The following is a 22,548-nucleotide window of genomic DNA, read 5'->3' as shown; positions in this document are numbered from 1 at the left end:
GTAAATTAAAGAATTGCTCAGCAATTTCTGAACGTTTACTGGCGAAATATTTTTTTAAAGATAATATATTTTAATAATGTTATATATATTATATCATTTTAGTTATTATTCTAGCTATGTATTGATATATATTATAGTGTTATTCTAGGAATATAATATTATTAGAGTATATTATTTTAGGCATTCTTGTATATGGATATTTTCTAGGTACGTATTGTTATACGTATATAATTATATTGTTATACGTAATAGAGTAATACTAAAAGTAAACAGACTAAGATAACAACATTTAGTGGCCCATATTGTGTAAATGGCTAGCAGCTTCCACAAGGCTAGTGGCACAAACTAGTCTTTGGTTCTCATCTATAGCAGTAGAAGCACTGGTTTAGGGTTAATGTTCTACCACACCTTTTGAACACCAATATCTCTGGAACCATACAACCTAGAAAAATAGATCAAAGGCTTCCAGATCCTAACTATCAGCCTCCACGAATGGGGTACATACACTAAGAAAAGGGGTAGACACACACTAAGAAAGAAAGGGCAAAATGCAACAAGCATTGTTTTCATCTCAGATGGATACCGACAAAATGGATGCTAACTTACATTATTTAGTGTCAGATTTCCTATGGGACAATGGCCGTAGACGCATTGCCCTGAAAACAATGCGGCGCCCGACCGAGGAAGGTGGCCTTGCAGTACCTGACTTTGAAAGATATTACCTTGCTGGGCAGCTACAGTGGTTTGCCTGCTGGTTAGCGGATCAGCAGACGCAGGCACGCAACATGGGACCTTTTCACGCCAGACATGAACGTACTGTGGAAAATGTTGGTGAGAGTAGGCAGAGCTTCGCTTGATGGCAACAGCAAAATACAAGTGATGTGGCGCTGCTGGAGACGTGGTATACAAAAAACACAAACACCGATCCCCTACTCACTTGACCTCCCAATAACAATACTATGAATTCTACCACATGGGGGACAGTGGGAGGGCCTCTGGGACTGGATACAAGTGGGGGCAACAGGATTGGGAGACCTATACAGGGAAGACTTTAGAGAAGATCTAGACCTGCCTCGCGGTCACTTCTTATTACATGAAGGGGTGGTGACGGCAATCCGGGAACAGTGGGGAGCGGGAATGTCAGAACCTCCACATCATGACACTTGTAGGTATATCTGCATTGAAATTAAATGAAAACGTGTATTAATAGAGCGCACAGCTACTCAAGCTAGAGTGTGCTGGCGCATAGGCAGCGATAAGTGGAAGAAACCAGTTATTGATTGAACAGGCATGTTTTTAGACTCTTTCTAAAAGAAAGTACGTTTGAGTCAAGCCTCAGGGTTTCCGCCAGGCTATTCCATAGTGTTGCACCCAGAAAGCCGAAAGACAAGTACGAACAAGGTGTGTTTTGTGCATAATGGCCAAATTAGTGCTTGAAGACCGCAAGGGTCTGGATGTAGAGTAATGGTTGGCACGTTTAATAAGGTGCTTGTCACCAACCTTGTGGAAGACTTTAAAAAAGATGGTCAAAGCATTAAAGTCAAGCCACTCTTAAATGCGGAGCCAGTGCAAAGAGTTAAGAATCGGGGTCATACAAGTTCCAGGTCTTGATCTCACGATGGCTCTGGCAACCACATTTTGTACCACTTGCAAGCGCTGGGTCAAAGACTTAGGAAGACCAAGGTACAGGCAGTTGATATAGTCGAGCTTAGATGTCACAAGAGCCTGCACGACGATCCTCCCACTCTCCAGCAGTAGGAGTAGCAGAATTCTTTTTAGCATTCGGAGTATACCGAAGCATGCACCAGAAAGATGTTGGATCTGAGAACGCATCGACAATGTTTTGTCAATGATTATCCCCAGGTTTTTTACTTTCTCTTTTTCAGCAGGCGGGGGTGGTAAATCCTTGGGCCACCAAGTGCTCCAGTCAGGTGTTTCAAGTTTTCCAAAGAAAACAACTTCCGTTTTGTCAGGATTGCACTTTAGCTTATTAACCCTGATCCAATTGAAAACCTTTGAGTGGCAGAAATTAATCTTTGCCCCGTCAAATTCGGAGCCTTTATCACACGAGAAGATAAGCTGCGTGTCATCAGCGTTAGAGACAATTTTGGCGCACGCTTCCTCTACCAAGGATTCTAAGGGAGAAAAATTAATATTAAAAAGGGTCGGGTTAAGAATGGAGCCTTGAGGGACGCCAACATTGATAGCAGGGACTGGAGAGGAAAAAGGTGCAAGCCAGATGTCCTGGGATCTATTTTACAGATTGGAGAAGATCCACATGAGGACGGTCCCACCCAGGCCAATGTTCTTAAGTCTGTTTAAGAGCCTTTTGTGTGGGACCGTTCAAAGGCCGCCGATAGATCAAGCAATATCAATACGGCCTTGCCTCCCTCATCCAGTTTATTCTGATAAACTCTGTCACTTCCAGCAGCGAAGACTCAATGATAAAGTTTACCCTGAAACTGGACTGAGATTCATGGAGAAGCGTGCTTTAGAAAGGGCCAGAAGCAGGGAGGTCGGCCTATAATTAGCAGGATCCGTCAGATCAGCATTAGTCTTCTTTATCAAAGGAAGAATCTTGGCATGCTTCCACGATTTAGGCATAATGTCTGTGGAAAGGGAAGTATTAAAAACCTGATCTACAATTGGGTTGATTGTAGAGGCAATCTGGGACAAGATGTTAGCTGGACAGGGATCAGAAGGAGAGCCCGACTTAATGCTTTGAAGAAGAAACAAAGATTCTTCTAACTGAAGCTCAGGGAAAGCAATAAGGGGTGGGGGATCCGAGATGTGAAATTTGCTGTTGACACTATTGTAAAACTTCATCTCATTCTCAGATATGTTAGAAAATGCAGGTTGGATCGGAGAGACTTTCCCATGAAAGTCTTTGACCATTGCTCTGTGCAAGGCCCTACCGTAGAACAAGCTTTCAGAGAAATAAAAGATTTTGCCATCCTAAAAATTCCTTGCCTGTGTGGCCTAAAATATATCGGCAGTACGATCCATCCTACAAAGGTACGAATATTGGAACATATGAGGGCCATAACAAACAGGGATGTGACATATCCTGTCGCAAGACATTTCAATAAAGTACATCAACGTAACAGGGATCTTCTCACTTTCTATTGTGTTGATCATGTCACAGTAAACCCAAGGGGATGAGACAGAATTTTATGCCTCAGACGTCTTGAATCCCGCTACATCATAGATTTACAGACAAAAACACCCTTGGATATGAACAGTAGCAAGGAATTGGCAGTACATTTGTTAGATTAAATCACAGGAGGGCTGAAAAAATGATATTTCTGACATTTCTGTCCCTATAAAAAGAGGTCTCTCAGTTCCTCACTTCCCTTCCTCCCTTTATCTTCACTCCTTTCTTTCATTACAAATTGATAGTATCGTAGTTAGGATTAATTAAGCGATAGATACATCACATGTTCAGAAACCCGCTTTATTCTGCCACTAGGTTTTTAATTAATGTATAATTTAGGATTAAAATAGATTTAGGTTGGCAACCTTACTTGAAAGATTAGCCCATACAGTGCGTGATGAAGCTATACGGCACTAACCAAGTGTGATATGGACATTTGACACTGAATATATACTTCTGTGTAATTTGGTGGCGAAATGTCCCCTACAGGGCAAAGGGATTGTCTAACTTAATGGCATCTTACGTAAAAATGATGATAGAATTAGGTCACGCAATAATGTAAAATGTATACAACATATCAATAGAATGTAAATAATATGTATACTTGACGTTACTGCTTTTTAGAATGTTAGGATGGGAAATGTAAGAATAGCCGCTGTAGAAATGTAATTGCACAGTGTCAAAATGGCGGAACCATTCGCATTTGTGATTGGGGTCCTTTTTCTGTGTTGTCAATAGAAGAAAGCATTGCATATAAAAAAAAGGTGGCTTTGGCGTGCCCGAGAAACATCGAAAAAGGTGGTAGCCGAAAGGCGTCTGATTGGCCAGAGTCCGTTTCAATTAATTCACGGAACTCACCCCCCAGAGTGCTCTCTTCATTGATGGGTATGGTTACCCTGTGTAACCTGGAAGCGGTAATAAATATCTCTGGGCTCTTCATTTACCATCGTTCACTGGCACAAAAGCCCCTGTCATAGCTTGAACCGTAGCCCACCCCTTCATCGTGTCTTTGCTTGGCTCAACTTCCCCCGTTTGATGCCAGTTATTGCTTGCCCCTTCCCCACTACCCCCTCCCACGAGAAAAAACTCGCTATAGCCGAGTCATAGTTTTATCTTTACTTTCAGCCATGTTGAAAAGTGGCCACACTGCTGTGCAACATAGCTAAAAATACATTGACAAGACCAATAGATCTCATTTTACTGTGTAATTGTGTACTGCGTATAGCTTTTAAAAGATTACTTTTTAAAGTGAATTTGTGCTCCACTTACCGATCGCTCACTCTGGGCACACATTCTATCTGCTTCTGCACCCGCCCACTATTTCTGCTTGCCCCATTGCAGCCGATTAGGCACTGCTGAGGTTAGAGTGTAAGACACCATCTTAGGTGAGGAGCAGGCGAGCGGCACAGTGCTCGGCCCCTCCCACCTCTACAGCCATAAAATGAAACCCCCCCCCCCCCGGAAGCGCAGCGGACGAGGGCAGCGGGCGCGTCGACGGCGCCCCAAAGACGCGCCAAAGACAAGCCCGTCTGCGCCCGTCCGCGACCAGCCGGTGCCAGGGACATACCATACCGCCCGATCCATCCACTACTCCAGGGCCGACCTTTTGGAGTGCAATAACAAAGCTCATATATACTTATCAAGGGAAACACTCAGTCGGCTTTGCAAGTATGGTATCCTTAGCCAGGGCTGTCACCTGACCACCCTCGCAAATAACCAGATACAACCTGACCAACCTCTCCAGTCGCTTACTATTCTCTATCTAAACACCCGTGCCCTTGTCAAGCACCAGATGGACATTTTTCTGATGCTAGACACGGAGAAACCAGACATTCTTTTACTTGCAGAAATATGGCTAACTCCTACCTCCGCACCCGACATAATAGCGGCTCTGCCACCTAACTACTATATCATTCAGGCAGACCGTGTCACGGGGAAAGGGGGAGGAGGAGTTGCGGCAATTATCCACTCTAGCCTGGATGTCACCACCCTCACTTGTCTGACGTTAGTCAACACAGACAACCTACTGTTAAAAATTGCTACTCCCCACATGACAATAGCATGTGTCCTCTTGTATAGACCCCCTACCGCGATGCCATCGTTCCCTATGGCCCTAAGCGACCAAGTTGCTAATCTGGCACTTGATCACGCCAGGATCTTCCTAGTAGGTTATCTTAACTACTGGTACAAAGATCCCTCGGAGGGCCCTCAATCGGCCGAACTGACCGATCTTCTGTCCAACTTAAATTTTAATCAACTAGTGCTCTCCTCTACCCATTGCAAAGGTCACATCCTAGACCATGTGTGGTCCAACACCATGTGTGTAACAACCCCGATAACCTTGCCATGCCTCTGGTCAGACCACCTAATTCTTAAATTTAAAGTATGTATCACCCCGACTAGGACCACTGCGCCAATCGCCGGGGGGCTAGCTAGTATTTGAATGCAATAGACAAAACTGCTTTCTTACATGCCATCCCCCCCCCGTGGACAACGATATAAACTCTTCAGTATCAACTCTCACAGGCTGGCTACAAGCGGCTAGCAATCTTCATGCCCCGTACAAAAGAATTAGATTGGCACGGTGTACGGACGCCAATAGATGGTTCTCCTCTGACTTAAAAAATAGGAAACTGGCCCTACGTCATCTAAAACGCCTTTGGCGCCGCGAATACGACCCTGAGCTAAAAATTAAATATGTCAGGACTAGAAAGGAATACATGAATGCCATCTACGCAGCAAAGGCGGATTACTTTTCTTCCCAAATCCTAGATTCCTCAAACAAATCTAAGGATATTTTCTCTATTTTTAATGAATTGACGAACTTGGAGAATGTCCGCCCCAAGGTAATTCCTACCCAGTGCCTGTGTGATTCACTCAACACCTAAATCAGTGCCAAAATTGCAGACATTAAAACCAGCATTCCTCAACCTGTGAGCCCAATCACGACTGGTATGGCAATTAAGACCAGTACTGCCACCCTTACAAATTTTCAGCCCATAACTCAGGTCCAGCTCTTGGAACTTACGACAAGAGTCAAATCCGGTTCCCCATTGGATATTTGCCCCCACCCCCGCATCCTAAAAGAGTGTTTTTCCACCTACCCGGCCCCTGCCCTTGCACTTTTAAGCGACTCCCTCACCTCGGGCATAGTACCATCTGCCTTTAAAGAAGCCACGGTCATACCTCTTTTGAAAAAACCTGGGGCTCACCCAGCCTGTAAGGCGAACTACCGGCCCATCTCCTTATTGCCTTACTTGGCAAAAGTCCTGGAGGCACACTGCCTATCTAATTTTTTGGAGGAGTCCTGTTGTTTTGACCCCCACCAGGCTGGATTCCGGCCAGCACATTCAACAGAGGCAGTGGTCACCACAGTTTTGGACACACTGCGAGACTGTGCCGATAGACGCTCCCCCCAGGCCCTGGTGCTCCTAGACCTGTCTGCCGCATTCGATCACAACATTTTGATCGACCGTGTCGGACAGGCCGGCATACGGGACACGGCGGCTTGCTGGCTGAGGTCCTTCTTGGAGAACCGCTGTCAAGCGGTCCGCCTGGGAGACCTAACCGGCGTTAAACAGCCCATCACATGTGGAGTGCCACAGGGCTCCTCCCTGTCTCCTCACCTTTTTAACATATATATACTCCTTCTCATTCAAACCCTCAGAGACAAACAGGTGAGAGTCTTCAATTATGCTGACGACTTACAGCTACTCTTTACCATCGATAACTCTGAAAACTCCATTCTCCATTTCCAGTCAACCATGAGGTTTATTAAATCCTGGATGGACCAAAACCAGCTGAAATTAAATCCAGGTAAAACTGAATTGGTATTGACTGGGGACAGCTCTAAGTACTGGGGCCCCCACTACTGGCCATCAGATCTGGGTCAAGCTCCGTCACCCTCACCATCGGCCAACACGCTTAGAGTCATCGTGGATAGCGATCTCTCATTAAAAGCACAAGTGGGCCAGGTGGTTTCCAAATGCTTTTTTCAGCTAAAAAAATTCGGAAGGTACGACGATTATTAACGTCGGAAGCAATCACCCAGGTTGTGATCGCCACTGTTCTGTCCCATCTGGATTACGCAAATGCCATATACTTGGGTCTTCCCAACTATCTACTCAAGCGTCTCCAGATGGTTCAGAACTATGCCGCAAGGCTGATTCTAAAGCAACCAAGGTGGCATGCAGCTACTCCCCTTCTCATTAAACTGCACTGGCTTCCGGTCATGCAACGCTGTACTTTTAAAGCAGGTTGCATGATCTTTAAGTCCCTGCACGGCAAAAGCCCTAAATTCATCAACCAATTAATCACCAGATACGTTCCTTCTCGCAACCTTCGCTCACTCCATCAAGGCCTCCTTCAGACCCCCCCTTTCAAACTCAAAGTGCTGGTGGCCGCAGGTTTGCAATACTTGCCCCTGGCCTTTGGAACACTTTCCCCTTGGAGATCCAGTATTGCCATGATCTCCTATCTTTCCGGAAAGCGTTGAAGACCTGGCTATTCAGACAAGCATTTTAATTAACTCTCCACCACTCACCCTGGCCTATGCTACTGTTGATCACAGCGCCAAGAAACTAATCAGTGATAGTCCGCTCAATAAATAATTTAATAACATAACATAACATTTAGGTGAGACTTACTGACTTTCTCTATGCCTGCTTAAAATACGGAGTAGAAATTTTGTACTGTTAAGTCCACTGGTGCAAGCTCAATTTATTTCCAACAATTTATTGAACTCTGATAGACTCTCTGAATTGTGTCTTTGGATCCCTATGGATGGACTTAGAGGATTGAGATGACTTGACCTACATCACTTTTAGTAACGCACAGGACTCTATATTCACAAAACAACCCAAAAAGTAAACTTGAAAACATTAAATTGGACTATTCAAGGTTATATTTGCAACCTGGATAAAAAAAGGTCTAGGCGTGGGTATTTTCATAAATCATTCAAATGTAATAGTAAGGTATCTACAGGTTATACAAAACAATTGGTATGAAAAAACATGTTTTACCTTTCTTTCTTTTTCTCCTTTTAAACTACACTTACTTTGATAAGACTGGACTAAGACAGTTTCTGTGAAGGTTGATTCCGGAACTTGTAGCTTTAAAAAGTTGTTAAATACATCTGAACTGATCATAAAACACAATTCATAGCTCAGAAACAAGCTCTCTAAATCAAAAACATCCTCCCTGAACAACAAAATCACTCACAGGAACATGTGTCAGGATGGTAGATGCCAACAGTTCACGTGCTTCCTCAATCTTTGTTTTCTTGGGTCCTCCTCCCCACATCCTCTGCCTCCGCACCTTATTGCCAATGTATTTTAATGCCTATGAGAGAAGTGCAATAGATTTTGAAAGACACAAACAGGAATATTGGTAATTCAATAATTGGAGCATTCACATGCACTGTGCACGTCTAACTAACCAGAATTCACAGGAAGCATTGGTACATCACTAGAGCAGGTACATTAATAGAGCAGTTTTCAGAGAACCAAGAACCAAGCAACCCAGGTGCAAATGCTCTTTACTAACAGATATCAGCACGAATAATGCCATAATACCAGTTTCCTATTGGACAGAACCATGACTAATCACATAAGAAACCTATCTAATCATTAAAAAATGTTTTGTTTAGCCTTGGGCAGTAGGAATAACTTCCAGATTTCCAGTTTAAGAAAAAGTATGGATGAAGGGGGCTTGCTGCTCTTTTACAAAGATAACAGAAGTAAAACACAGAACATATTTTGGGGGAAATCTCCAGTACAACAACGAATGCTGTTTAAAAGAAATATCATTACTACAGAGTCAATAGTAACCTAGATGAAATCAGGTATAAATATATTTCAAATGAAGATCCTTTATACAGTTGTCTTTAAAAATAAAAAACAACTTTAAGCCACAATTGTAAAAGGCTTGATCCTCAGTCTTCAGTGATATCCTTGTTTTGGTGAATCAGAGGTATGGGAGAAGCCCTCTAGAAACCCATGAATCTTTAGAAGAAAAACATTAGAAGGCCCAGCTAACTATGGTAGAATCGTATGATTGGAGGAAAAAGCCACAAGGTATAAAAAAGAAACTCCTCTAAAGATGTTGATTTATGACTGGGCTCAAGAAAGGCCAGTACTAGATGCCAGCACAGGACTGAAATACAGAATTAAGTGGGGCTAGAAACTGGTGCGAGCTGAGTAACAGACTCTTGACTGCGTTACAACGCAAGCCAGAAATAGTTCTGCAGCCTTAAAATCTGAAAAAGCAGGAAATTACCACCAGAAACCGGAGGTAGATTCTCATTTATATTGGGAATGACCTATGAAAAACATATTTGCAGCACCAAACTAGGAAATTATAAAACATGGCTTAGAATGTACTGGAACTGAATAAAGCCTGTTGTTATACTGCCATAAGGCTGGTTGGCTTTCAAAACTTCCCTGAAAACCGGCTGCCAGCCAAGACATGCAATACAGAGGCTTAAGAGAAACCCTCGGTGTTATGCCACAGTCTACCGCCACCCAACGGTAAGGAGTACGTAGCCAGAGGGCAGCAAGCTAAAGACGACTCTTGTGAGGCAAACAGTCACAGCGGGGATGCGATGTTGGGTATGTCCATATTGGCCTGGAAACAACTGCAGCGGCAACAGTGCTATAATAAGCGTACACCCCCTTCCTCAAAGACCATGGTTTATCTGGATTAGCTCGATTAAAATGATGAACCAAGACTGGGGCATGAACAGAAAAAGAGGAAACCATAGATATTTCAGTGAGAGGGTACCCTTCCCAAAGTATTAGATATTCTAATTGACCTTTGGAAAATCCAGAACCACAAATATCAGTGATCTCAAACTCTGAGTTTCTATGAACAAAAACTGGTGGTGGAGGGCTACGATGATACAGTTCAGCATCATATGGTTTCAACTACGGCAAATGGAAAGTTGGATGGATTTCCAGGAAGAAGATAGTTTCAAATGAACGGCTATTGGATTGATCTGTTTGAAGATGACAAAATATCTAAAATATCTGGTCAAGATGGTGGGTAGGTAAGAATTGAGCTGATAAACAATTATCTCCAGGTTGGAATTCAGGTGTTGGTCTATAATAGTGCTCAATTTGAGTCAGTGGTTGCAGGTGGGGTCCACTGCACTCTTTTTTAGGGACCAGGCAGGAAAAGGAAACGTAGAAAAAAAAGAAGACGATAAAACAACGGCAAGGAGAGAAAGCAAGGATGAACGAAATATACAAGAGTAACATATAGGGCTGGGGCACCATATTGGTGGGTGAAAGAGGAATAAGGTGAAACTGAAACTAGGCAGCCTTCTTATTTGGTAACTCGACATTTGGCAGCAGCAGTGAAGGGCTTCCGGGAATAATATGGGCACTGACACCTATTCTTTTACAAATTAAGGGCTGCCTATAATGAGGGTTAACCTTATCTTCCATAGTAAGATTAGACTGCTGAAGAATCTTGGGTAACAATTCTCTCCATTTACTCAAATGAGTAAAGGCATTTTCTGCTGCTGGTACCAAATTAATTATCTGAGGAGTAGAAGAAGACTTGGTGAATGGAAGCCTTGAAGACAGAAAAATGGAGAAGACTTCTTGGTTGCAGAATAAGTGACATGGTTGTAAGCAGCAAACCCTGCCATAGACAAATTCTCAGACAAATATCCTAGGTATCAATAATTTAATACAACAGATATTCTAAAGAGTGATTAGTAGCAGGAAAGGTATATTTAAGATGGTTTAAAAAGTGAAGGGCTTGAGGGGGTGGCCTGGTCAGCCAAGATAGTGGTCACTCCCCTAAGAAACCGGGATGATCCTGGTTGCTGGCGTGTGGTAAACCACCCCTTAACTCCCCTCCTCCCACAAAGATATTCATGTACTGGGGCAGCCCTGAATGAAAATCGAAACATATTTTTGGGAGGGTGGCCAAAAAAATGTATCCTCACAGCCTGGACCCTGCTTGTCTATGCTCAACCAAAATGGCAGCTGGCGGCCGGTGATCCTGAGCCGACGGTGGCTGGGAGGTCCCTCAGAATTACAGGACCCATAAGGAGGCCGGATCATGCACTGTACGCCTGCATGGCATTGACACAAAGCCCTGTGGAGCCTTAAGCAAAAGAACAGGACGGGATCCACAGCATAGAAAGGGGGCATGTTGGGCTACCACAGCCCCCTACCCAAATCGAGTGGTAAGAGCTTTGTACCAGCGTGGGTGCTCAAAAGCCTTGGGGCTGGTAGGGTTTGCTTGAGGACAGCAATAGGTGTTAACTGATCTCATCAGCCTCTGTTGAGGCGGTCCCTTACAGGCCCAGGTTGATGCCCCTGCTGCGGGTGTCCTTGATTGACTGGAGAAGCATGGGGTAGAGGAGGGAAGAAGCGGTTGATTTCCATGCTCACTGCTACCCACCACCTGTGGGGTGTCAGATGGGCTGATCCTGAAACCCACAAGAACTGTGAGATGAAGCAAGGGCCCTACAGGAGAATGGCCCTACAATCCCTGGTGCGGTGTGGTAGTGAGCTTTGGGCACATACAATGCCAGTACTAGGTTTTGGATGGAGAATGCCCCTGACAAGATCACTATATTATCCCCCTTCCTTTTTTGCCTGTGAACATTCATGGAGCTGTTGACAGGCGATGTATGGCCCTTAGCTCAGGCTTAGTGGGGAATGTGTGGCGCCCTTGGAACCTATTCTGTTGATATGGACTCCTGCAGACAAGCGTAAGGGGCTAGGGGGACTGCCGAATAAGGGGGCCCTGGGACTGTGCAGAGCAGACAAAGAGTGCACTGCTCAACAAACCCCTTCACCCCACCCCCTGCATTACTGGATCACTGACCAAGTGAAGCTGCTACACTTGTGGGCTGTGTAGAGTGCAGCTCCCGTTGCACGTTACTGTCCAGGATGGCAGCAGTGCAAGCAGGCTGGAGTCTGTTCTCAGTAATTTCACCGCTTCCAGGATCACTGAGTGTGAATGATTTCTGGGCACGGTGGGAGCTAGAATCCATGCAGTGGGAAGGCTGTGATCCTGAGATTAATTTTCTGTTAACTGCCAGACATGACCGAACAAGATATTGTGGCGGATTCGCTTTTTTCCTTGGAAGGCACGGTCTGTGGAGAGTGATGTGAGGCTAGGTGGATTGGAGTGACTGTTGTGAACCGACTGTCCTGAGATAGGGACTGACTGCTTCTTCCTAAACTGACAGCCTGACTGTCACCGGCTGAGGACTGATCAGCTAGGACTGGAAGAGACAGTTATTGGTGATCTTAATAAAGGGAGATCCGTGCTTACCCCAGAAGCCATGATATTGGGTCGCAAGAGGCCTTTCACCTCGAAGGCGCATTCTAAGATAGACACATTTACAGCCCCAGCATCTGAAGCAACCAAAGTAATAAGCAAAGGGGATTCCATTCAGCAGCTCCACAACACCACAGACGTGCCTTCCTGCAAGCCATACGAGCCTAGAGAATGGCGATGGAGATGTAGGTTGGCGAAGTGGGTATGGATGTAATTCCCCTTCATCATCACCTACCAGTGTGGTCAAGAGTCTCTGAGAAGGAGGGGCATATAGCAGAACTTGATGCCACTGTCCTGGAGCTCAAGAAAACTGTATAAGGCTTAACTGAAATGTCAAAGATCCTGGAAGAGCGAGTAGAGGATGAAGAAAACAGGGTAAAGAGGCGCAATCTTCAGTTTACTGGCTTCCCGGATCGATCAGAGAGACCAGTTGCTGTGAAATCTCTGGATCTTGGATTGCCGCCTCATGGATATTTGTGGATAAATTGTCATTATGCTTTATAATCTTAAAGCTCACAGATCATTGGCGTAGAGGCCACCTCCAGTGGCCTTCCTCTTCCTATAATTGCCAAGTTGCTGAACTACAGGTTCAGAGATGTGATCCAAAGAAGAGGTGAGGCCATAATATTGTCTTTCTGCACTACTCTCGCCAAGTGCAAAAGCAAAGGAAGTCAAACGGAAGCTGAAGGCTATGAAACATCAATATATGCTCATCTTCCCAACTCTAAATCCTCCTATATGGAATCACCTGAGGCGGCTTGGGACTGGGCAATGGAACAGAAAACCCTAGGATGTAATCCCATCCCACTGGATGGATCACCCTGGAAGGATGCGGTCATGGAGTCATGGAGGTAGACCACAAATACAAAAGAGATCCTACAAACAATGCAGTCACCTCAAGAGCCTCTAAAGCAGAAAGATATCCCCTTGGAGCAGTCTTCGACAGGGGCGAACCTCCATGTGTAGATCACTAATGCCCGAAGCTCCAAGATGGATGACCCAACCTCAGCAGAGACTTTAAGATGAGACCTTGTGGTAGCTCATTTCGTAACTTGTTGAATGGAGGTGCTGCATGCCTGAGAGTTTGAATAGGTATCCACAGTTTAATATTTCTGTTATGGCAGCAACAGTGTGTCTTCCGGATCCAGTCTGGACCCTGGGTATATTATAGAGATGAGCAATCGGAGGTAAGACGTATCCATCAGAACTATGGGCTTCAGTATTGTGGAGAGAAAAAAAATAGTTGGGGCACTTGGAAATAGATTGATTGAGTGGAAGATATGGCTGTAGGCTTGTCCAACAAACACTTTAAAGCATGGGAGCCAAATATGAGGGAATGATTAAAGATGAGAGAATGATGAGAGAGGTTAAGCAGAGAAGGACCTAGGAGAAAGAAAGTTTTAATAGTTTGTGGGCTGCAAGTATCAGGAGGAGCACATTATGGACTGGCAGATTTGATTACGAGACAAAGTCTGAATCGGATGTAGTGTTAAAGTGTGAGAACATAGACAAGCGTGATCTAGGATTTATGAAAGTGTAGAAGTGTGAAGGCTTAGCCATGACTTAAAAGAACAAGCTCTAGCAAACTGGTAAAAATCCATCTACAGCAGCAAAAGTGGGAGACTGGCTCTTCGGATCTAACTGAAGTGGTGGAAGTGATATGACTTAATAATGCAAATATTTTTGCTGATCTATATGAGTGAAAAAAACTAACTCAGCCTTTTTTCCAAGTAAACACTGTTAGTTGGAAAGATTCGAAGAGAGGTGTTTTTTTGTAACAAAAAACACATAAAAAGTAGTCTCACTTATTTTCTATGCTATGAACAGCATTAGCATCCATTTCTATAAAATAAAAAAGCCAATCTAACATGAAATTCAACAATGCACTCTTTCTGTTACTTTCTGTACACTTTGGGACATCTGCATTAAATAATGATACTAAGGGGAAGTCAGAATTACTTGTACTTATTGCTGTTAGTTCTGAAAATGGCATAAGCGACTCCAATGTGCCACAATAGATGCTGCAGTCTGGATAAGGACCAGCTCGATAATGAACAGATTTAAAAAAGGCAAAGTAACTTGAAGTGCATTAATTCCAAGTTGAAAACTAATAGTCTATGTACAGTAATAGAAGGTGCTATGCATACACTGAGCGGCAGTACACTGCCCTAAGCCTTCTTTATAATCGAGAACAGCAAAAAGAAAGGACTACAAAAACTGGCACGTTACAGTACAACTCCACAACTAGTGATATATGGGTAATTGGTAGTAATTGCACCTAGCTGACTTGAAAAACAAACGACTACTCTAAGACACCACTGAGTAGTCTCGTACATCCAGGCAGAAATACTTTAACATAAAGTGACCACAGTGCTGCAAAGCCTTACTTATAATCAATCAATCAAAGACATTTATAAAGCGCACTACTCACCCGGAGGGTATCAAGGCGCTTGGGGAGGGGAGGGTTAGGGGGGGGGGGGGAAGGGGGGTGCCGCTACTGCTCGAACAGCCAGGTCTTGAGCTTCTTCCTGAAGGAGAGGTGGTCTTGGGTCAGGCGCAGGTCGGGAGGGAGGGAGTTCCAGGTCTTGGCGGCCAGGTAGGAGAAGGACCTTCCTCCTGTTGTCGGTCTTCGGATGCGGGGGACGGCGGCGAGGGCGTGACTGGTTGATCGGAGATGGCGTTTGGGAGCGTAGAAGTTGAGGCGGTTGTTGAGGTAGCTCGGGCCTTGGTCGTGTAGGGCTTTGTGTGCGTGGGTGAGGAGACTGAAGGTGATTCTCTTGTTGACGGGGAGCCAGTGCAGGTCTCTCAGATGTCCGGAGATGTGGCTGCTTCGGGGGATGTCGAGGATGAGTCTGGCTGAGGCGTTCTGTATCCGCTGGAGTCTCTTCTGGAGCTTGGCGGTGGTTCCGGCGTGAAGGGCGTTGCCGTAGTCCAGTCGGCTGGTGACGAGGGCCTGGGTGACCGTCTTCCTGGTCTCGAAGGGGATCCACCGGAAGATCTTCCGTAGCATGCGCAGGATGTTGAAACAGGACGAGGAGATGGCGTTGACTTGTCTGGTCATGGAGAGGGAGGAGTCCAGGATGAAGCCCAGGTTGCGTGCGTGGTCTGTCGGTTTGGGTGCGGTGCCCAGGGCGGGGGGCCACCAGGAGTCGTCCCAGGCGGAGGGCGAGGAGCCCAGGATGAGGACTTCCGTCTTGTCTGAGTTCAGTTTCAGGCGGCTGGTCGTCATCCACTCGGCTACGTCTTTCATCCCTTCGTGGAGGTTGGCTCTGGCGGCGGCGGGGTCGTTGGTCAGAGAGAGGATCAGCTGGGTGTCGTCGGCGTAGAAGATGATGTTGAGGTTGTGTTGGCGTGCGATGGCCGCAAGGGGGCTCATCTAGACGTTGAAGAGGGTGGGGCTGAGCGAGGATCCTTGAGGGACGCCGCAGATGACTTCGGTGGCCTCTGACTTGTACGGTGGTAGGCGGACTCTCTGTGTCCTTCCGTCGAGGAAGGAGATGATCCATTCCAGTGCCTTCTCCTGGATTCCGACGTTGCTGAGGCGCTGCACTAGGGTGCGGTGGCAGACAGTGTCGAATGCTGCGGAGAGGTCTAGGAGGATGAGGGCCGCTGTTTCTCCGTTGTCCAGCAGGGCTCAGATGTCATCGGTGGCAGCGATGAGGGCGGTCTAGGTGCTGTGGTTGGCTCGGAAGCCAGATTGTGAGGGGTCGAGGGATCCATTCGTCTCGAGGAAGGCGGCCAGCTGCTTGTTGACGGTCTTCTCAATGACTTTGGCTGGAAACGGGAGGAGCGAGATGGGGTGGTAATTCTTGAGTTCGGTGGGGTCCGCTGTTGGTTTCTTTAGTAGAGCGCGGAGTTCGGCGTGCTTCCAGCTCTCAGGGAAGGTGGCGGTGTCGAAGGAGGTGTTGATGATGTCCCGCAGGTGGGGTGCGATGACAGCGTCGGCCTTGTAGCAGATTGAGCGGCACAGAAGGTCTAATTAAGAATGACAATAATAGCAAGTCTTCCCCTCAGTACATTTAACAGATTATAAAATGTCAGGAGCATTGACTGACAAGTGATCCACAAGTCAAATGGATAAAATTACCTTCATGGTGAATGGATTACTTATTTTTCATAGCTTGTGGGTATAATCATCAAATGGCCAGTTTTGTACATACGTAGGCATGCGTAAATTATAGGCAGCATGATGAAGTGGATTACGACAAAAAAATGATTGGTGAGTGATGTCAAACCAATGGCTGAAGGGTTGTCAAGATTGGTTGATAATGGGACGTTGCCAGTGGACTAAGAGTATTGAGCACGAGCTTGGACCTAGCTTAGGTCTCAAGAGAAGGCCCTCCCCCGTTTATTTCCATAGCTGAGGGAAGAGGGAGAGTGCGGTGGCTCCGGAACGTATGCATCTCTCTGACAAATACAAGCATGACAGAGAGTAGAGGGGTCATTTATGGATGAATTTCCACACTTACAATTTACGACATGCCAGACCTCAAAGCAAGAACATTCAGTTTGTACAAGTATTCAAAATAAACAGAGACAACTACTCTGTGCTGTGTGTAATAGGTTCATTTTTCTGTCCATCGGGCTGAAGTGAGAACACACCTGCATTTGTGTGAAAATCTGCGCTTTCTGGCACTCTTCCATGCTGGGTCCAAATGCAGCCATCACATTCTCCTCCGTCCCGATCATCTGCACGATCTCCTGGTCACTCTCGACACCCATGGCCTATCGGGGGAAGAAGAAACACAGACATTGCAATTGGCTTTGTGTTCGCCCACTGACATTTGCTTATGCTAATACACCATTGTGTGCCAGTATTGCTTCGTCCCATGCGGGCTCGCCCACGGATTCGGTGCCATCTGGCACTGGCAGGCCATGCTCAAGCCGGCCAAGAAGAGATCACAACTGCAAGCGTGAACATTAACAGGGAAGGCAAACGATATGGAGAATGCAAACATTAACACATTCCTTTTACAAGAGATTATACTTGGCCCTAATGAGTCAAACGAAAACGTTGACGATTTAGCAACTGTCGGTTAACGTTTTATAGAATGAAAAAAACAGCTGGTCTGTGGGTGTCTCGAAAGATTCACGGTGAATTAATGATCAGTACAGATTTATTTGTTCTGTGTAAGAAAGTTGACAGACTCAGATCTTAAAAGTATTGCATCTGTTATTTTGTAGATTTTTCGACACTTTTCGTACTATGGGTCACACTGGAAAATAGCTGAACCAGCTAAGAAAGTACTTAATAGGTTTAGAGAACGCTTTGCAAAGAAGTGTTTCAAGTCTGCCGCCAACAGTGCAACCTTTTGTGGTTTCCAGATGGTGCCAATGTCCTGGCCTGAACAAAGCTGCCTGGATCTTGCCACATCATAAACACCAATAGCATGAACCCTAAATTAGATGAAAAATGATGCACTGCAGGCAGGCTAGGAAAAAACTTTAACTGTTCGGAAAATAATTTGACAGTGGCTACTGATCAGCAACTGCTTCAGAAAGCAGGAATAAACAATGCTAAGATGACATCTTTTAAGAGAATGTTCTATATTAGGGGGGTAGACGCAGGACTTCTGTGACCAGAGCTCTACGCCAGCCCTTGTACTCTTTTATGCTGCATTTTTACAAAAATCCTAAAATTATTCAACAGTATGAAAAAGAGTTACAAATAAAACTTTGGAGCGAAATGTATCCAACTGGGAAAATGTCACTTGTCTATAACAACAGTTCTCCTGGGACGGAATATTTGCGAGATACATAATCTTAGAATAACTACCACTGTCGGGCTCAACCTCAAAAACTCCCATATTTTCATTTAACAATCTCATTTCTTTTCGAAAGTATTGAAACCTTTTGCCCTTTTTTGGAAAAAATATTTGAAAACGAAAAAACTAAGAAAAATAGATGACAAAAACAGATTAAATAGAAAACGAACATTGGAAATGCCAATAAGCCAAGCCTTTTGGCTTTGTCAATGCTTTCTGATGATACTTTTCAGCAACGGAAAAAATAAAACAAGCATGAGCAAAGCCAATAGATCTTGCTTATATTAGAGCTATTGCCTTTGCCAATTTGTTTTAGTCATGTTGTACACAAGCGTGGCTCCTGTTCAGCATGGCGTAGAGGAGAGTGGCACTGAATGGAGTATCGTAGAGTGGAGTGGCGCTGAGTGGAGTAGAATGACTGTGCCATGGAGTGCCAAAGAGTGGGGTGGAGTGGAGTAGGGTGAAGTGTTGTGGAGTGGCATAATGTGGATTAGAGTGGTGTATTGTGGAATGGCGTAGAGTGATGTACTGTGGAATAGCGTAGAGTGGTGTAGCGCAGAGTGACGTAGAGCGGTGCAGCGCAGAGTGACGTAGAGCGCAGCGCAGAGTGGCGTAGAACGGTGCAGCGCAGAGTGGCGTAGAACGGTGCAGCTCAGAGTGGCATAGAACGGTGTAGCATAGAATGGCATAGAGTTGAATAGCGTAGAGCGACGTAGCGCAGAGTGGCGTTGAGCGGTACAGCGCAGAGTGGTGTTGAGTGGTGCAGCGCAGAGTGGAATGGAGTGGAATAGCGTAGAGTGGAGTAGCGTGGCGTGGTGTAAAGTGGCATAGCATGTTGTGGCGTAGCGTGATGTGGCGTAGCGTGGTGCAGCATATAGCTGAGTAACAGAGTGGTGTGCTTTATAGTCGACTGGAGCAAAGTGTCAGAGTGGAGTGTTACTGAGTGGTGTAGAGTAGACTAAAATTTCACTGAGTGCGGTGTAGAGTTCAGTGTCGTGGAGTGGAATGGAATGGAACAGAGTGGCATAGCATGGAGTGTCGTGGAGTGCAGAAGCCTAGAGGGGAGTAAAGTATTGCAGAGCGGAGTGGAGTAGAGTGTCAGAGTGGCGTGGAGGGGAGTGGTGAAGAGTGAAATAGAGTGCCGCAGAGGAGTGAAGTGTAGGAGTGAAGTGTTGGAGTGGACTGTCGGAGAAAGGAGTGAAGTGTCACGGAGTAGAGTGGTATATAGCAGTGGCGTATAGTAGTGTTGAGTGGAGTAGAATTGCGTACACTGGAATAGAGTGTTGTAAAGTTCAGTGGTGCCGAGTGGAGTAGTGTGTGAGAGTGGACTGACAGAGTTGAGTGAGTAGAACTGAGTAGAGTGTCAAAGTAGCGTACAGCGGAGTAGACTGAAGTGGACTTAAGTGGAGCAGCGTAGAGTGTAGAAGAGTGGCATAGACTGGAGTGGAGTGAAGTGGCATAGAGAGGAGTAGAGTATAACAAAGTCAAGCGTAACAGACTGGAGTTCAACAGTGTGTCCTAGAGTTGAGTGGAGTTTGGTGTCATGGAGAGGCGCAGAGTGGAGTGTTGCAGGGTGGAGTGTTGCAGGGTAGAGTGTTGCAGGGTAGTGTTGCAGGGTAGAGTGTTGCAGAGTAGAGCGCTGCAGGGTAGAGCGCTGCAGGGTAGAGCGGTATGTCGTAGCATAGAGTGTCGTGGAGTAGTGTCGTGGAGTAGAGTGTCGTGGAGTAGTGTGTCGTGGAGCAGCATAGAGGGGAATAGAGTCCTGTGGAGGGGGGTAGAGTGGCGTAGAGTGTTGTGGAGGGGCGTGGAGTAGCATGGAGTGTTGTGGAGAGGAGTGGCGGAGCGGAGAATGTTGTGGCGAGGCGTAGAGTGTTGTGGAAGAGCATGAAGTAGCGTAGAGTGTCAGAGTGGAGTAGTGTAGGGTAGAGTGGTGTAAAATTGATTGACAGCATGGTCTAAAGCAAAGAAAACTGTCACAGAGCGGTGCAGTTTGTACCGACAGTGTGAGCTAAAGCAGTGTCAAAGTGGCCAAAGGAGTATGTGGTCTGTGTGATCTAAACAAGTGAAACCCAAATCCTCCCAAAATTAGAGCAGTCCAGTGATATATGACCAATGAAGACAAAAGTAGTAAGAGTGACGAACACACCAACCAAAGGTAAGTAACGTGCCATGACACTACAGATGCCCTCCTTTGAGGACATATGCACACCCATGTCATGAAGCAGCCATAATTTGGACTTTTTTCCTAATGTTGGCAAACATTGGGAGGGATAGCAATAGGTCAACATGCGATAATACTACTGAGTAATGAAGAAAAAAAACATTCCTACCGTTCACGATCACCAGGAGAGACTAATAAAAATAAAAGCCAAGTCTGCCCAGGGGAGGGTTATTTGGGGTCTCCTCTACCCTCCCCCAAACTATGGGGAGGGATTTTGTGCTCACATACCTTACCCAAGGGAATGGGGGTATTGTATAACCCTTTCCCCCACACTGCCCCAGGGTGGAGATTATTAGTAATCCCCTTTTTACCCCACTATGCCTTACTTAGAGGGAAGAATTTCAAGCCCAGCCCTTCCAACGGATCACAACTGTAACTAGATTAAGAGTTACTGAGTCAATGACACGTACATCTGTTTTACAGCACTGAATGGCGTATGAGAGGCTAACCCACAGGTCCCGACTGAGACTAAAAGCAGCAGCCTGGCAAATTGTGTCAAACCAGCCCCTACACTTAACGTAGTGAGCAAAACTGACCAATCAAAGGTGGGTTTGTGGGGGAGGGGGGGCTTTCCTCAAAAATGTTTTGCAAGACGTTTCGTTATAGAACCTTGTTCAATCACTGATTGGATGGATGGACATTGGTGATCGGGCTGCATGCCTCCATAATAATAAATGAATAGTTGGCTGGTGACTAGTGAGCGGATGAATTAACTAAAAATGATAACAATGATAAAGACTTTTACCTACGTGGAGCAAATGGTCTCAGTGCCCTGACCAAGGCTGGGCGCTCTGGTTTTCATTATATCTTCAGCATGAAGATATCACGCTTGCCAAACACTAATACCATCAATCCATATGAAACATGCACAGCCTGGATGCATTTCACACAGTGCACAGTGCCTCAAACAAATTAAACACAAAGCAATAAGCCTTGATCTAGAACTGGGGAGAGAATGAGAACTATTTTGTGGCTAAATTACACAAGGTGAAATCTGGAAACCTTCCATCAATCCCGGCTTCCAATTGACTACATGATGTGATTCTACGCAGTTACTTTTTTTCCACAGCGCCTCCTTTTCCCTCATCATCACATTAGAGTACCTGTTATTTAGGGTGTGTGCTGCTCAAAAGCAAAATACTATAATGTCATTGCATGTAGCGCAACAATCTAGGCCCCATATAGGAGGCAAAAGACAGCTACCATTCCTCTTAGTTCCCTGATAGCATCGTCGTCTAACAATTGCCACTCAATGAAATGATTTCATTTAATATAGTAAATTGAAAAGCGTTGCAAAGATCATATTTGAAGAGTATTTATCATATAAGTCTGGACTTTGAGCCAAGCAATCAGAGAACCCTCACCACCCCAACGCCCTGAATGCCAGCACTGTTCGTGGCGACCCTAAAGCAGTTAGGAACCACCCGAGGCAAAATAAATTAGGAAGTTCAACCTAAAATAATGTGCCTTATATCGTTTATTTTTAAAGCGCCAAGGAAAGAAATGCCACAGGCCCATCCCAAGCAACAAAACTGGCCCCCACCAGAAGTGAAAGCTGCTCCCACCCTGCTAGCTCACAGTAAAAGCACTAGTGGCATCGGTACAAGGCTGCTAACCCATAGAATTAGAAAGGCATGCTAAGACTTCTAGAACAACGCAAAAACAGCATTTACCTTCTGGAACTGGAAAATAAAGATGTAGGTCAACAAACATTACATATTTGTTGAATCCCATAGAAATCTGGAATGCAAGTAGGGGATATTGAACTTGAAAATGGATCATGTACACTGGCTTTCTATTGAAAATACCAGGCAGACCACATTTGTGATGTACTGTGGCAGCTGAACAACAGAGCAGGCTTGCTACATAAATAAGGCTGGATTTTACAGGCACAGTCCTGGCTGGTGAGCAAGTTTAAGACAGCCGTTATGTTTTCTGAACTTTTCCAGAACATGGTGTGGTAATAGGCTAGACCCCCCTGACATTAAGGGCTTTGTCAATGTGCCAACCCGAGATAGAAAGACAACTGGACTGCAACCACCCAGCAACCCACAAAGTGCTCCTTAAGAAGAGTGCCAGGTAATGATCAATACTTTGAGGTATCA

At 45.4% G+C, this 22,548-nt stretch overlaps 1 protein-coding gene across 1 annotated transcript in view; it reads right to left on the bottom strand.

Annotated features, from left to right (window-relative positions):
• Positions 1 to 22,548, bottom strand: part of POLR3B (RNA polymerase III subunit B) — a 1,027,565-nt gene that overhangs the window by 692,652 nt on the left and 312,365 nt on the right. The window contains exons 10-11 of the mRNA XM_086921773.1: positions 17,060 to 17,182; positions 8,375 to 8,494 (exon numbers count right to left, since the gene is read on the bottom strand). Coding sequence (XP_086777899.1) covers positions 8,375 to 8,494; positions 17,060 to 17,182 — 243 coding nt within the window. The remainder of the gene's footprint in view (positions 1 to 8,374; positions 8,495 to 17,059; positions 17,183 to 22,548) is intronic.

This window comes from Lissotriton vulgaris, chromosome 1_1, assembly GCF_964263255.1.
Source record: "Lissotriton vulgaris chromosome 1_1, aLisVul1.2, whole genome shotgun sequence".
Classification (NCBI taxonomy): Eukaryota; Metazoa; Chordata; class Amphibia; order Caudata; family Salamandridae; genus Lissotriton; species Lissotriton vulgaris.
This window is presented reverse-complemented; position numbering and strand designations above follow the sequence as displayed.